The sequence below is a fragment of the Rissa tridactyla genome, chromosome 1 (assembly GCF_028500815.1).
Source record: "Rissa tridactyla isolate bRisTri1 chromosome 1, bRisTri1.patW.cur.20221130, whole genome shotgun sequence".
Classification (NCBI taxonomy): domain Eukaryota; kingdom Metazoa; phylum Chordata; class Aves; order Charadriiformes; family Laridae; genus Rissa; species Rissa tridactyla.
Genome location: NC_071466.1, coordinates 21,721,067 through 21,733,826, shown reverse-complemented (window position 1 = coordinate 21,733,826; position 12,760 = coordinate 21,721,067). Strand labels below are relative to the sequence as shown.

Here is a 12,760-nt window from a genome sequence, read left to right as displayed (position 1 = left end):
TCTCTGTTATCAGAGACAGGAGACATTACTGGATGGACCTTTGGCCTGATACAGCACAGCAGGTAGTATGTGTTTCTATGAACAGCTGACATGAGGAGGAGGAAGAAAGGAAGTAAAGGCCTGGGACCAAGAGGCTCAAGAGAGCGTGGCTATCAATTCTGGAGTAGCTCAGTGAGAAGGCTGGAGAGGTGTGGAATAGGAAAGGCTTGAGAGAACTCTTAAGTGCTGAAAACACTGCCCCTTTCACTGATCGAGTACCGTGTCACAGTTTCCCTGCCCTCCCTCTCCATTTTCCGTTTCAGATAGCAAGCTCTTTTTTGTTTCACTTCAGTCACCAGACACTAATTTGTGGCCAAGACCAAATATAAACCGGGGGTGTGCATGTAGAGGTGGGGTAAGAATACATTACTGCAAAAATCTCAATATTCAAGTCAGCAAACTGAAAGACGGATCACAGAAACTTCCAATCCAAATTTGAATGTATTCATTAAAAATAGATTATTTCATAGTGCAAGAATATTAACTACCTGAGCGAGATCACAATAGGCTCTTACAGAAGGTGTGATTTTTAATTCCTTTGCAATCCTAATGACACCAGCCAAGCACTTTTTCTTCTCTTCAATGACTTCCTTAGCTTTTGCAATGCCAGCACTGTAGTGGTTGATGCTCTTCACTAATTCTGCACACAACTTCCTTTTTCTGTATTAAAAACATTACTTTTCAGAATTTAATAAGCACTCAGCCATACAGATTCAACCTTCAACTATAACACACAACTGTCAGTCATACAACAATACAAAGTGAATACATCTCACACAGAAATATCATCTTCGTTAAACGGTGAAAAGTGGAAAGCATGGAAAACACACTTACTAAGAGGAACCACAAAGGCTAAGAGTTCACACTGAAAACCCACTTCATTTGGAGAAATGTTTTTTTATTAAATGTTTAAAGTACTCTTCCATTTTTGCCTCCAGATATTTCCATACACATCCAACTAAAAACTGGATAGATAGATTTTACAATTCAGTCTATTAAGATACCCAAATCCCTACTTGGATGCTCTTCTGGAATCCTGAACTTTGACAGCCCTCCCCCTCTTAAATCTAAAGATACAAATATTTTTGAAAATGAAGAAATAAACTGTTCTTGGGCTTCTATCAGCTTGAAAACTTGCAGAAAGTTAATTTTTAAAAAAGTTATTCCTGCTGTTAAACTGATCATCCACTAACGGCAGTATTAAAAAAACCTCAAAAATGAGCTATTTCAGAAAACTAACATCATTAAGACTAAGTTTTTTCTTTTGTTAAAGAGCAGCGGCTGTGTAAGTTAGTGTATTCCAACCATGCAAACCAGCTCAAGATGCCACTATGAAAGGACAAAAATAATTAAAAAAAATTAAAGGCAGGTATTACAAAACACTGCTACGAGGAAGACTGAAATTTTATTTAGAATTCTTTTATCTGAATTAGAAACAACTTCTTGATAAAAATAACTCACCACCACCATGCTACAAACCAGATTACTACCTTGAGAGGAGAGAAGTAATAAGTTCATCAAACGTTCTATCTGCATTTTCTGCAACTCTGTCTCCTTCATGCTTCAATTTCAATTCCAAGTATTTCAGCATCTATTTAGTTCAGTATAGAATAAAAATGCATTTACTATTTCATTTTAATTATTTCATTATTCTCACATTATTTTTTTTTTTAAATTCAGAACAGAAGCAATGAACAGTAAGACAGTGATCAATACTCCAAAAGAGTGACACTAAACCACTAAAGATTGACACTTAAGCCAATTATAGCTCATTAATCCCTTTGTTTTCTCTAACTTCTAGTCAGCTCGCACTGTCTGGACTCTCATGTCAACTGAAGTCTATATATCTACGAGGCAAGAAACACAGAGATCTGGGGCCCACTGCCTCACTTCCCTTACCTAACATTAATATAGCACCATATACAGATAACTAGCATGCTAAGATTTCTACTGTATTTTTAAATTCATTGTAAGCATAAAGGAAAAAGAAAGATTCTTCGCTCTGGCTAAGCATCAGTTTTGTTGCTGTAGTTACTTTTAATGAAAAGACTATGGGGAAAAAAAAAATATCTCATTAATGCAACCCTGCTTTGGCAATTCTCAGTCTTTGTTGAAAAGTTGTTGGAGGACCACAGTTGTATGCACGAATTATTACATTAGAGGTGTTGAAATATAGGTTTTTAAAAGATGCTGTTAGTATATGAATTAGGTATTTAGCATAACTTTGTTTAACTGACAGATTGGCCACTACAAGAAAACAACTTCGAAAGGGAATGGAGAACAGGTTTTAAGGATACCTCATGCCACACTTATTGGAATGAATTTGCTTTAAGCTTTTGGATCATTAAACACTTCTGTGCATCTTAGAATACATGCATTACTTGATTTACATGTTTTGCATATTGTGCCTGTTAAAATTATTACTTCTATTGCCCATATAATTTCTTTTCCACCTTTAAATCCAGAAAGAGGCACAAACTAGAAAAGTTAGCATAATTACTAGAACAAAAACAAATGCTGAATTTTACCCAGATCCAAGGAAACACAAGCTTAGTATTTGAAAGATTGGCTTATATACGGTTCTGCTAAATAATATGAGTTGACCTGTTAACTTTAAATTACGCATAGGCTCACGTACTCCTTTACAGACTACTCCTGTAGTTTGTGAACTCCAAACTATAGCCTGGAGTTTAACACTGTATATTTACAGAAACAGCACAACAGTTGAAGGAAAAGAGGATGTCAAAACAAAGCCAGTAAAAGCATGTTTAAATAGCATGTTAATTTGTGACTACTTATAACAAAAAGCTTCAATCAAGGACAGGACTTGGTATTTTGTGATATATTTAACTTATTTTCACCCACCTCATCTGCATCATGTAAGTGGCTGAGATTACAAATAGCTATGCATAAAGCTTCATCGATAGCTTCCATAGTTTTGCTGTCCTGGGGAAAGATTTGCCAGTGAATGTTAAGCTGCCTGTATGTCTAGAAGAAAAGACAGGCTATACACATTTGCTGTTTTGACAAAGAGGCACTTGATCTATGTAAGGCTCTGAGCAGATTTCTGAAACGTGGATTCTAAGGTTTTTTTGTTTGTTAAGATACATGCAATTTATTTGCACACACACATACACACAAAAAACAAGATAGTACGTGAAGGAAAAGCAAATTAAAGTTATAATACAGAGGAAAGAAAACATGCAAGATTGAAGAATGGGAATACTGCAGCCTAGCAAAAAGTAAAATATTTAGTAATATCACTTGGGGAAAACCAACAAAAATTTAAAAAAAAATGTAATAAGCTCCCAGTGTTATTCTGATGCAAGCAAAGACAATAAAATACTTGCATGTGAATTGGCACGAAAGCAAATGTACATACAGAAATGTCTTAAAATTTTGTCACTGGCACTACTGAAACTAGCGTTAAGAGTACTGATTAGAGTGCTGGCATTTTGCTAAAAGCAAAATGAGATCATCAGCTGGGGATGCCCCAAAAAGTCAGGGATGAAAAGAAGTGCTGCCCACAATCTGGGAAAGACCTGTTAGTCACACACATCATTATGGAGTTTATTAAAGACATTTGTTGTCACCTTCATCTCTAGAACAACTTTCCAATTAATGTATCTCAACATCTCAGACCAACTGCATCCTTCCTAGGAGCAGAAAAAGGAAGATAACCCTCCTCCTATTATGACTTGGATTTTGAGCAGATGCAACGAGACATAATAGTTAAAAATGCCATGGAATTACATTGCTCTCTCTGTACTTCGTAGTTCTCATTATGATCAGTGACACAGTAATAAAAATCCTTCCAAAACTGAAGAGACATGGATGTACTCATTCAGTGGTGTAAGAAATGATACTGCCAAAGACCTGGTAATCACCCAAGCACAAAATAAAGTCATCTGAAAAAAAACCTTAAGAAACAAAAAGTAAGTAGCAGTGAGACTATGACCTCAATAAGTGTAGGTTTTCACACGAGCTCGTTCTCAATAACTTTCTCCAAAAAAAAAAAAAAAATGTTCTGCCAACAGAACAGGTAACTACCATAACAATATTACTTACTACCTCAAACTCAAGACTCTTCAAAGATAACCTCAGGCTGTTTTCTTTAATAGTTTGTCAACAGTAATATACTGAAGTTTAGGGTAACACAATACAGCTTTATTTTAAGCAGACTATTCAAAAAGATGTTCAGAAAAAAAAAACATTTTCAAACTTTAATGGACAGTACAACAAAACTACCTAAGAAGCCAAGACAGACGTGAGCAAGTTATGATTCTTTCAAGGTAACTGTTTAGGGCACTCTCAATAGAAGAAAACAGGACTGGCACAGGATGTATCATTCATTTCCGTTTCATTCTGTCATTTTAAAATATCCACAACATTAGTTCACTTGTCCTAAAATGTCACAAACCTCGTTCAGGAAGATCAGCTTAGAAACTTAATAGAATGTTTCAAGAGAGATCCAGGTGTCCAACAACCTTGCTGTTGTGAATGAATACTTTAGAGATGTATTGCATTAACCTTCCAGCCGTCTCAAATTTTAAAAGAAATAAAAAAGCCCCAAACCCAAATATTGTGAAGCCTGAGGTGCCTTTTAAGACAAGCTAAATTCAAAATACATAGTTTCACAGCCAGCTGAATACACTAGCCCTCCTCAGCTATGATCTGGTTGGGTTTGAGCTGCGTTCATTTTGTCAAGTTACTTTATTAACACTGTAGCTGCACATCAATTCTGTAATAACATGGAAGAATAGCGTGTAACTACTAAGGCTGCAGGTTTCTGTGTTTTAAGAACACAGCAGAGTGCAGGCAGGCTAGGAGGTTCCTTGAGTGCATGGAAGATAACTTCCTGACACAACTGGCAGGGGAGCCTACCAAGGGAGCTGCCTCACTAGCCCTACTGTTCACAAACAGAGAAGGACTAGTGGGAGGTGTGGTGGTCAGAGGCCATCTTGGGTTTAGTGATCATGAAATGGTCAAGTTTTCAATTCGTAGTGATATAAGGAGGGGGGTTAGCAAAACCTCTATGAAACATATGAAACCCCACTAATTAATGTCTATGTATAATATACACTACATGGAAGGGAAATTCCTTTCTAAAATGGGGGGACTTTGGCTTGTTCAGAACGCTGGTTGAGTCCCTTGGGAGACAGTCCTGAAGGGCAAAGGGGACCAGGAAGGCTGGAAGCTCAAGAAGGAAATCTTAAAGGCCCAGGAGCAGGCTGTCCCCAAGTGTCACAAGTCTAAAGGGCAGGGAAAATGGCCAGTCTGGATGAACAAGGAACTTCTGATGGGACTTAGGAATAAAAGGAGGGTTTACCACCTTTGGAAGAAGGGACAGGCAACTCAGAAAGAATACAGATATCTCGTTAGGTTATACAGAGAGAAAATTAGGAAGGCAAAAGCCCAGCTGGAGCTCAACTTGGCCACTAACATTAAGGACAACAAAAAAACCTTTTATAAATACATCAACAAAAAGAAAGCCAGGGAGAATCTCCATCCCTTACTGGATGCTGGGGGGAAAGTTGCAACCAATGACGAGGAGAAGGCTGAGATACTTTGCCTCCGTCTTCAAGAGTCAGACCAGCTATCCCCAGGGTGCTCAGCCTCCTGAGCTGGAAGAAGGATGGAGAGCAGAACAACCCACCCATAATCCAGGAGGAAGTAGTCAATGATCTGCTTCTGCACCTAGATGCACATAAGTCTATGGGGCCGGATGGGATTCACCCAAGAGTACTCAGGGAGCTGGCGGGAGAGCTCACCAAGCCTCTCTCCATCATTTATCAACAGTCTTGGTCAACAGGGGAGGTACCAGATGACTGGAAGGTGGCTAATGTGACTCCCATCTACAAGAAGGGTCGGAAGGAGGATCTGGGGAACTACAGGCCTGTCAGCCTGACCTCGATACCAGGAAAGATCACAGAGAGGATCATCTTGAGTGAGCTCTCACGGCAAGTGCAGGGCAGCCAGGGGATCAGGGCCAGCCAGCATGGGTTTAGGAAAGGGAGGCCCTGCCTAACCAACCTCATCTCTGTGACCATGTGACCTGCCTTCTGGATGCGGGGAAGGCTGTGGATGTTGTCTGTCTGGACTTTGGTAAGGCTTTTGACACCGTCCCCCACAGCATTCTCCTGGAGAAGCTGGCGAATCACGGCATAGACAAGTGTACTCTTCGCTGGGTTAAAAACTGGCTGGATGGCTGTGCCCAGAGAGTTGTGGTGAATGGGGTGAAATCCTCTTGGCGGCCAGTCACCAGTGGTGTCCCTCAGGGCTCAGTTTTGAGGCCGGTTTTGTTTAATATCTTTATCAATGATCTAGATGAGGGGATTGAGTGCACCCTCAGTAAGTTTGCAGACAACACCAAACTAGGTGGGAGTGTTGATCTGCTTGAGGGTAGGAAGGCTCTACAGAGGAACCTGGACACGCTGGATCGATGGGCCAAGGCCAACTGCATGAGGTTTAATAAGGCCAAGTGCCAGGTCCTGCATTTCGGTCACAACAACCGCAAGCAACGCGACAGGCTTGGGGAAGAGTGGCTGGAAAGCTGCCCGGCAGAAAAGGACCTGGGGGTGCTGGTGGACGGCCAGCTTAACATGAGGCAGCAGTGTGCCCAGGTGGCCAAGAAGGCCAACAGCATTCTGGCTTGCATCAGGAATAGCGTGGCCAGCAGGCGTAGGGAAGTAATCGTGCCTCTGTACTCGGCACTGGTGAGGCCTCACCTCGAGTACTGTGTCCAGTTCTGGGCCCCCCTGTACAAGAGGGACATTGAAGTGCTGGAGCGTGTCCAGAGGAGAGCTACGAGGCTGGTGAGGGGTCTGGAGACCAGGTCACATGAGGAGAGGCTGAGGGAGCTGGGCATGTTTAGCTTGGAGAAGAGGAGGCTGAGGGGAGACCTCATTGCCCTCTACAACTGCCTGAAGGGAGGTTGGAGAGAGGTGGGTGTTGGCCTCTTCTCCCAAGTGAATAATGACAGGACCAGAGGAAATGGTCTGAAGTTGCGGCAGGGGAGGTTTAGGTTAGATATTAGGAAGAGTTACTTTACTGACAGAGTGGTCAGGCACTGGAACAGCCTGCCCAGGGAGGTGGTTGAGTCACCATCCCTAGAGGTATTTAAGAAACGTGCAGATTTGGCACTTCAGGGCACACTCTAGTGACAGATTGTAGAGGGGGTTTTTTGTGTCTGTATGGTTGGACCCAGTGATCTGAAAGGTCCTTTCCAACCATGAAGATTCTATGATTTTAAGTGCAGTATTAAGTATGCATATACAAAAATAATGAGTGAGAATATAAGGAAATTCCACATAACACACCACGTCTGCTGATGGAGCTATAGCTGGTTTATCCTTCAGCCCACCATTTGAAGAAATTGGGTGCTGAACATTTTTCTCTTCAGTACTGTGATAGAAGGGCCTGCAAAAGAAAACTTTAAGGAAAAAACCTACACATTTTAAATTAACTATCAAACTTCACACAAATACTTTAGACACGATCCGAGTATTTAAAAATCTCTCATTAAACACATATCTATTTCTGAAACGGTAGAATTCATACTGTGATATAGTACAGATGCCTCATTTTTGAAAAAAAAAAAAAAAATTGCTTTCTACTAGCATCATCTTAAAATTCATCTTCAGTAACTCTTTTTCATCTGACAGTTTTGGCAAGGCTGAACAAAACCTTAGTAGGTGGTATTGATTTTTGTCCTCAGTGAGAGTAAAATGCATTACTACTAACCTTCCAGGATTAATTTCTCATTTGTTGCCGAAATTATTTTTTTTAGATATCCCATCAGATATTGATTAGGCTGTTAAAATCTTACAGATTACACTAAAACCATCTACTGACAACCTGTTATGAAGGCTCTAAAATGCTGTTGTATGATCACCCATACCTGCTCTTCATCAAGATACACGTGGATCTAAACAGCTGTAAAGACTCACAAAAACAGTCTGCATAAACCAGCCCAGTTACAGGAAGGAATCACTGTGTTCTTTCTGTGCTGTTTGTTGTTTCTGATGGAACTGTGAAAGGACTTGGAGAACACTGCTGCAAAGACTGACAGCCATACATGAAGTCTTGAGTTTCTATTTTACTTTGGGCAAGGTTAGCGATGCACGCTACCCGCACTGATCTTGAAGATAAGTTTCCTATACCTCCCTTACAGACCAGCTCCATATAGAACAGACCTCTCATGCAACACATCTGTAAGAATTATTTGGGCCTATTCTCATTTGTATCAACATGAATCTCAACAGCAATGGCAGCGGAGGGAAAGACACCTACTTTAAGACTTCCTTGAAGTTCACATAGGCTAGACAAATAAGCAATTTAATATGACAATAACACAAAACGCTGCTGTTACCTAATCTTTACAGCTGTGACTGGTTATATAAGCAGAAGGTGCAATGGGAGCAGGAGGGGGGGTGGGGGTAAGGAGGTGCTTCAGTGATACAGTCCTTCCCACCACAGCCTGACATTTCAGCAGTTCTCTACTTGCCCTCTGAACCCTTATCAGGGAGTCACCACAATGCTTAAAATTTTCAGTTCCAAACATTTTCAAGCCAAGCCAATCTGCTTCTTGTTGCCTTTCAATTAGATATTATTTGCACTCAAGTGTCAAGCAAGTTATGTTCTCAGTATGGTTGTCTAGTACTATAGAAGCAACACAGTAAAGTTTAAAGAACACATTAAAAAAAAAAATCAGCCCAAGAAAAATGTCTGGAAATGCTTGTTTGGTAAAGTTCTCCCCAAGTCTGGCATCTAAACACATAAAAACCAGTCAAATTAATGAAGACTTACCTTGCTAGCCTTTGCAAGTTGCCACTACACAGCCCATGTTTAAAATCAGTTTTGGTCTAAATTTAGAGGGGAAAAAGCAAAGCAAGGTCAGATACAGGGTTAAATAAAAGACCCAGTAAGAAATGTTCTATAACTTCAGTACTGCCTCTTCCTCCCCCGCCATTTCAGTGAGACCAAGCTTCCAAGCAAGTGCTGTTGAATTGAGCAATGAGAAGTGTAAGAAACACAAAGCCAAAGCTCCACAGCCATCAGTGTACCTTTGCAGTAAAGTGCTCCTAGTAAAAGGGATGCTGATTTCCTGTGTGCTCTTAGCATTTTTCCCCACTATTATGCAAAACTTCTAACATATTGCATTAGTGAACCTGATTACAACTTATTTTTTCAATAAAGTTTAATGACAGGGCTTAATTCCAAAGATTTTACTTATTTATATTTTGCAATGAAGGCTAAATCTGAATATCATAACAGAAAAAACAGAATGGCCACACCCTATCTTTTGCATAAATTAAAAATAAAAGAAGCACTTAATGTTTGTCCAAAATATAGATTTCTGTGAAACGAGTAGCATTAGCATGTTATAACACAGAAAAGATTCACAAGCACAGCACTTTTTTTTTAAAATGCAGAAACAGAAATAGATTCGTAAGTTATGCACTACTGTGCAAAGTGAAGCTGCTTTTTTAAAAAAAAAAAAAATCTTTTAAGTCCTTTTATTTGGAAGCTGGCAGGGAGATTTTTTTTTTTTTTTTTTTTTTTAGAAAATACATACACACCAGACTTTGGACATCAGATGTGCAGTACGTAGCTACACTGCATAACAAGAAAAGCTAGCAAATACTTGCTGGGGAGAAGGTGGTTACAAAGTGCAGGCCTTTACCTCAGAGGGGACCTGAGCTTGCTTTAATGGCTTTCAATGAAAATGCAGAAGATCCTGTAATATCACTATTTCAGACCACCACAGCAACTACTGAACAGAACGCTCTAGATCAACTTACTTCTGTAGAAGAGAAACCAAATAAACCCGTGTCTTCATCCTCCACATTATCATAAAAGGCTGTAAAAGCAAGCATAGGAAAAACTTGACTGTGAATGTTGTTAATTGCAGGGCATCTTAATCAATGAGACAAACAGGAATACATGATCACTAGAGTAGTCTTATACATAGTATTTATCAAGTTCATAAAATTCAATGTCCAAATTCCTATCATGACAGAATTCGAAAGCTAGGAATAGAAGTCCAGATAAATAGATACGGAAATTATCTGGGAATTACAAAAACGTACTTGCATTTAATGATTAGGGTATTATCTGCACTACTTTGCTGCTACATTCAGGAGAGGATAAACATATGAAAAGGAAGGCAAAAAGGCAAAAGAAAATATTCATTTAAAATGCACACCTATACTACAGGAAAAAAAGTAGTTTCATAGAGCATCCATAAATACTACAAACTCAACTCAATTTTACAACTCTTGGAAAAAGATACTCGAGCAGAAAATCCCAGAAAAATGAGTTTTCTTTTAAAACAAACTTTTCAGTAGCTTTGTCAAGAAAGACAGCAGGAGGGGAAGAGAAAGGTATTAGTTGTTCTTGCTAAGTACAGAAAGTGTAGTAAATAAACAATGCATTAATCAAACCTGGCAGCCCATCTATTGTCTTTAACAGATCATATAAAATATAAATCAACAGTGAATACCGTGCCACCACAAGATTGCTGGAAATAAAAATCAAGATCCAAAAGCCTTACCTTCCACACTCATAGTTTTTGATAGATGACACACATCACGCTTTCTCTGATCTGGCTCTGTAAAATCCTCTTCCAGTATCTCAAGGCATTGCCTTCAGAAGTAGAAGTAAAGGTTTAAGATCATTATGAATGTCAAACGAATGTGAATTCTGACTTTCAGCTCTCTTAGAATTCATCTTGTCCACTTTTTACTAAATGACATTATGTAGAAGGGGCAGTTAATGAAACACACCACACACACAAAAATTTTGTTACCCTCTTAAGCAGAGGAGGAGCAATTTACCTCTATGACACTGAATTCAGCAATCCATAAAGATGGTACTAGAGCTCTTAAGTAGACAGAACGAGAATTTACGGTAACTAGAACCAGCATCAATAAATTGTTACAGTATCAGTTTTTATTATTCATTGTATAGTTATTTAATTAAGAATTTACTGAATAGATCGACAATGATTTATTCACTTTAAAAATACACATCCAGATCAGTACAAGATATTGGTAGCCTAGTAACTATTTGACAACATCCCCAGATGCATTTAAAACTTCTTTTTCCCTGACCTACTCCAAGTGCTAGAACTTTCCACAAACAGCACACATACCTAAGACATAAAAATGGATACACTGCAGAATAGAAATGTTGTTTTCTACATTTTCTCAATACTATTACCTGATTATTATACTATCAGAACTTAAAAATGTAAAAGCCACTAGACTAATCTCAAAATTCACATACCTTATAGCTTTCATTTTTCTTCTGTTAAGGTTTTCGTTACTGTTATCCACCAAGGGGAAGTCTTTTCTTTTACTCATGATGGTGCCTGATTTTAAAAAACAAAACAAACCAAAAAAAAAACCAAACACAAAACCCCCCAAAAGTGACAAATTCTCTACAACACTTCATCACTTGAACAACCACTACAGGTTACTTATATTACTTGGTAAAGAGTTAGATAAAAAACACAGACACAAAATTCATAGAAAACATACACCTGTTTTTTCCTTGAAAAGCAAATATTTTAATTGCAACAGAAAGCTGGCCTGTCTTTCACTACTCCACTAGATAGGCTTTATCACCCCTAACCTTACCACTACCAGACACAGGAGGCGACACCACTGCCGGTCTTCAAGCCTCCTTGAATCATACAAGCTCACTAAGATAACTTTTCTGCAGTATCTTGATACTCGAGGTTCGTGCCCTGTTTGCAATCCACCACGTATAGTGACCCTGACTCCTTTCCTTAAGGCCTACCATCTGGCCGTTTATTTTCCCTTCTGTATTTGCTTATACGCATCACCTTCACCTCCCTTTCCCTCTCTGCCCCGTCCCCTTACCCCCCGATACTCGACGGGAGAGGTGCTCTTTCCTCCCAGCCGGCGCCTAGAGCGCCACTGCATATGCCACGACGATGCCGGTGAAGACACTTGAGCAGAGACATACCGAGACCGCCGGGGACGGGACAGGACGCCACTCCCCTCAGCACGAAGTGCAACGCGACGGACAACCCCACAGCTACCAGCCTCGCGCCGCTCACCGCGCGCAAAAACGGCTACCCCAACAGCCAATCACCGAACGCTTCGCCAGCCCTTGTGCCCATCGCAGCCAATCACAGCGAGGCGGCAGGGGGAAGGCGGTGGTTGCTGCGGCCCGCGCGGGAAGCGGTCGCCGCCATCTTGTCGCCGTGGGGCGCGGTTGGGCTGCAGCAGATCGACGAGGCGCTGCCCAGGCTGTCTTCGGTCACACCCCGCTCGCTCCCCCCCCCCCGCCCAGTGCCCGGAGATCAGAGGTCCGTGTTTGAAGATAGGGTGCGTCCTGGGCTAGAGGCCGTGAAGTCCATGCTTTGGGGTTACTTTATTGTACATGCATTCTCGTTATTTGCATGTGTTTTAACACTTCTGGTTTGGCTGTCATAAATTTAGTAATATACTCTCCAGTTTTGTGTTTAAATCACCTCTAGCAAGATACAGTTAAATTTTAAAAGTAAAAATACACTGATTTCCCCCTGCAGCTTTTAGACACTTGCCAAATCATGAACTAGGCCAGCTTTCCAGGAGGTAAGTTTCCTAGCAAAACTTGTTACTCATATTTTTGCACTGTTCACACAGTAAAACTAGGTTCCACCCCAAACCTTTAATTTTAAATGTCTTAAGTAACTGTTTGTTAACGC

General features: G+C 40.2%; 1 protein-coding gene across 1 annotated transcript in view; it reads right to left on the bottom strand.

Annotated features, from left to right (window-relative positions):
• The window catches only part of RNF17 (ring finger protein 17), a 54,532-nt gene extending 42,378 nt beyond the window's left edge, over positions 1–12,154 (bottom strand). Inside the window, exons 1-9 of the mRNA XM_054182981.1 lie at positions 12,034–12,154; positions 11,329–11,413; positions 10,595–10,686; positions 9,843–9,901; positions 8,848–8,903; positions 7,359–7,458; positions 2,905–2,985; positions 1,530–1,630; positions 528–699 (exon numbers count right to left, since the gene is read on the bottom strand). Coding sequence (XP_054038956.1) covers positions 528–699; positions 1,530–1,630; positions 2,905–2,985; positions 7,359–7,458; positions 8,848–8,903; positions 9,843–9,901; positions 10,595–10,686; positions 11,329–11,405 — 738 coding nt within the window. The 5' untranslated portion in view covers positions 11,406–11,413; positions 12,034–12,154. The remainder of the gene's footprint in view (positions 1–527; positions 700–1,529; positions 1,631–2,904; positions 2,986–7,358; positions 7,459–8,847; positions 8,904–9,842; positions 9,902–10,594; positions 10,687–11,328; positions 11,414–12,033) is intronic.
• Between the last annotated feature and the right edge of the window lie 606 nt (positions 12,155–12,760).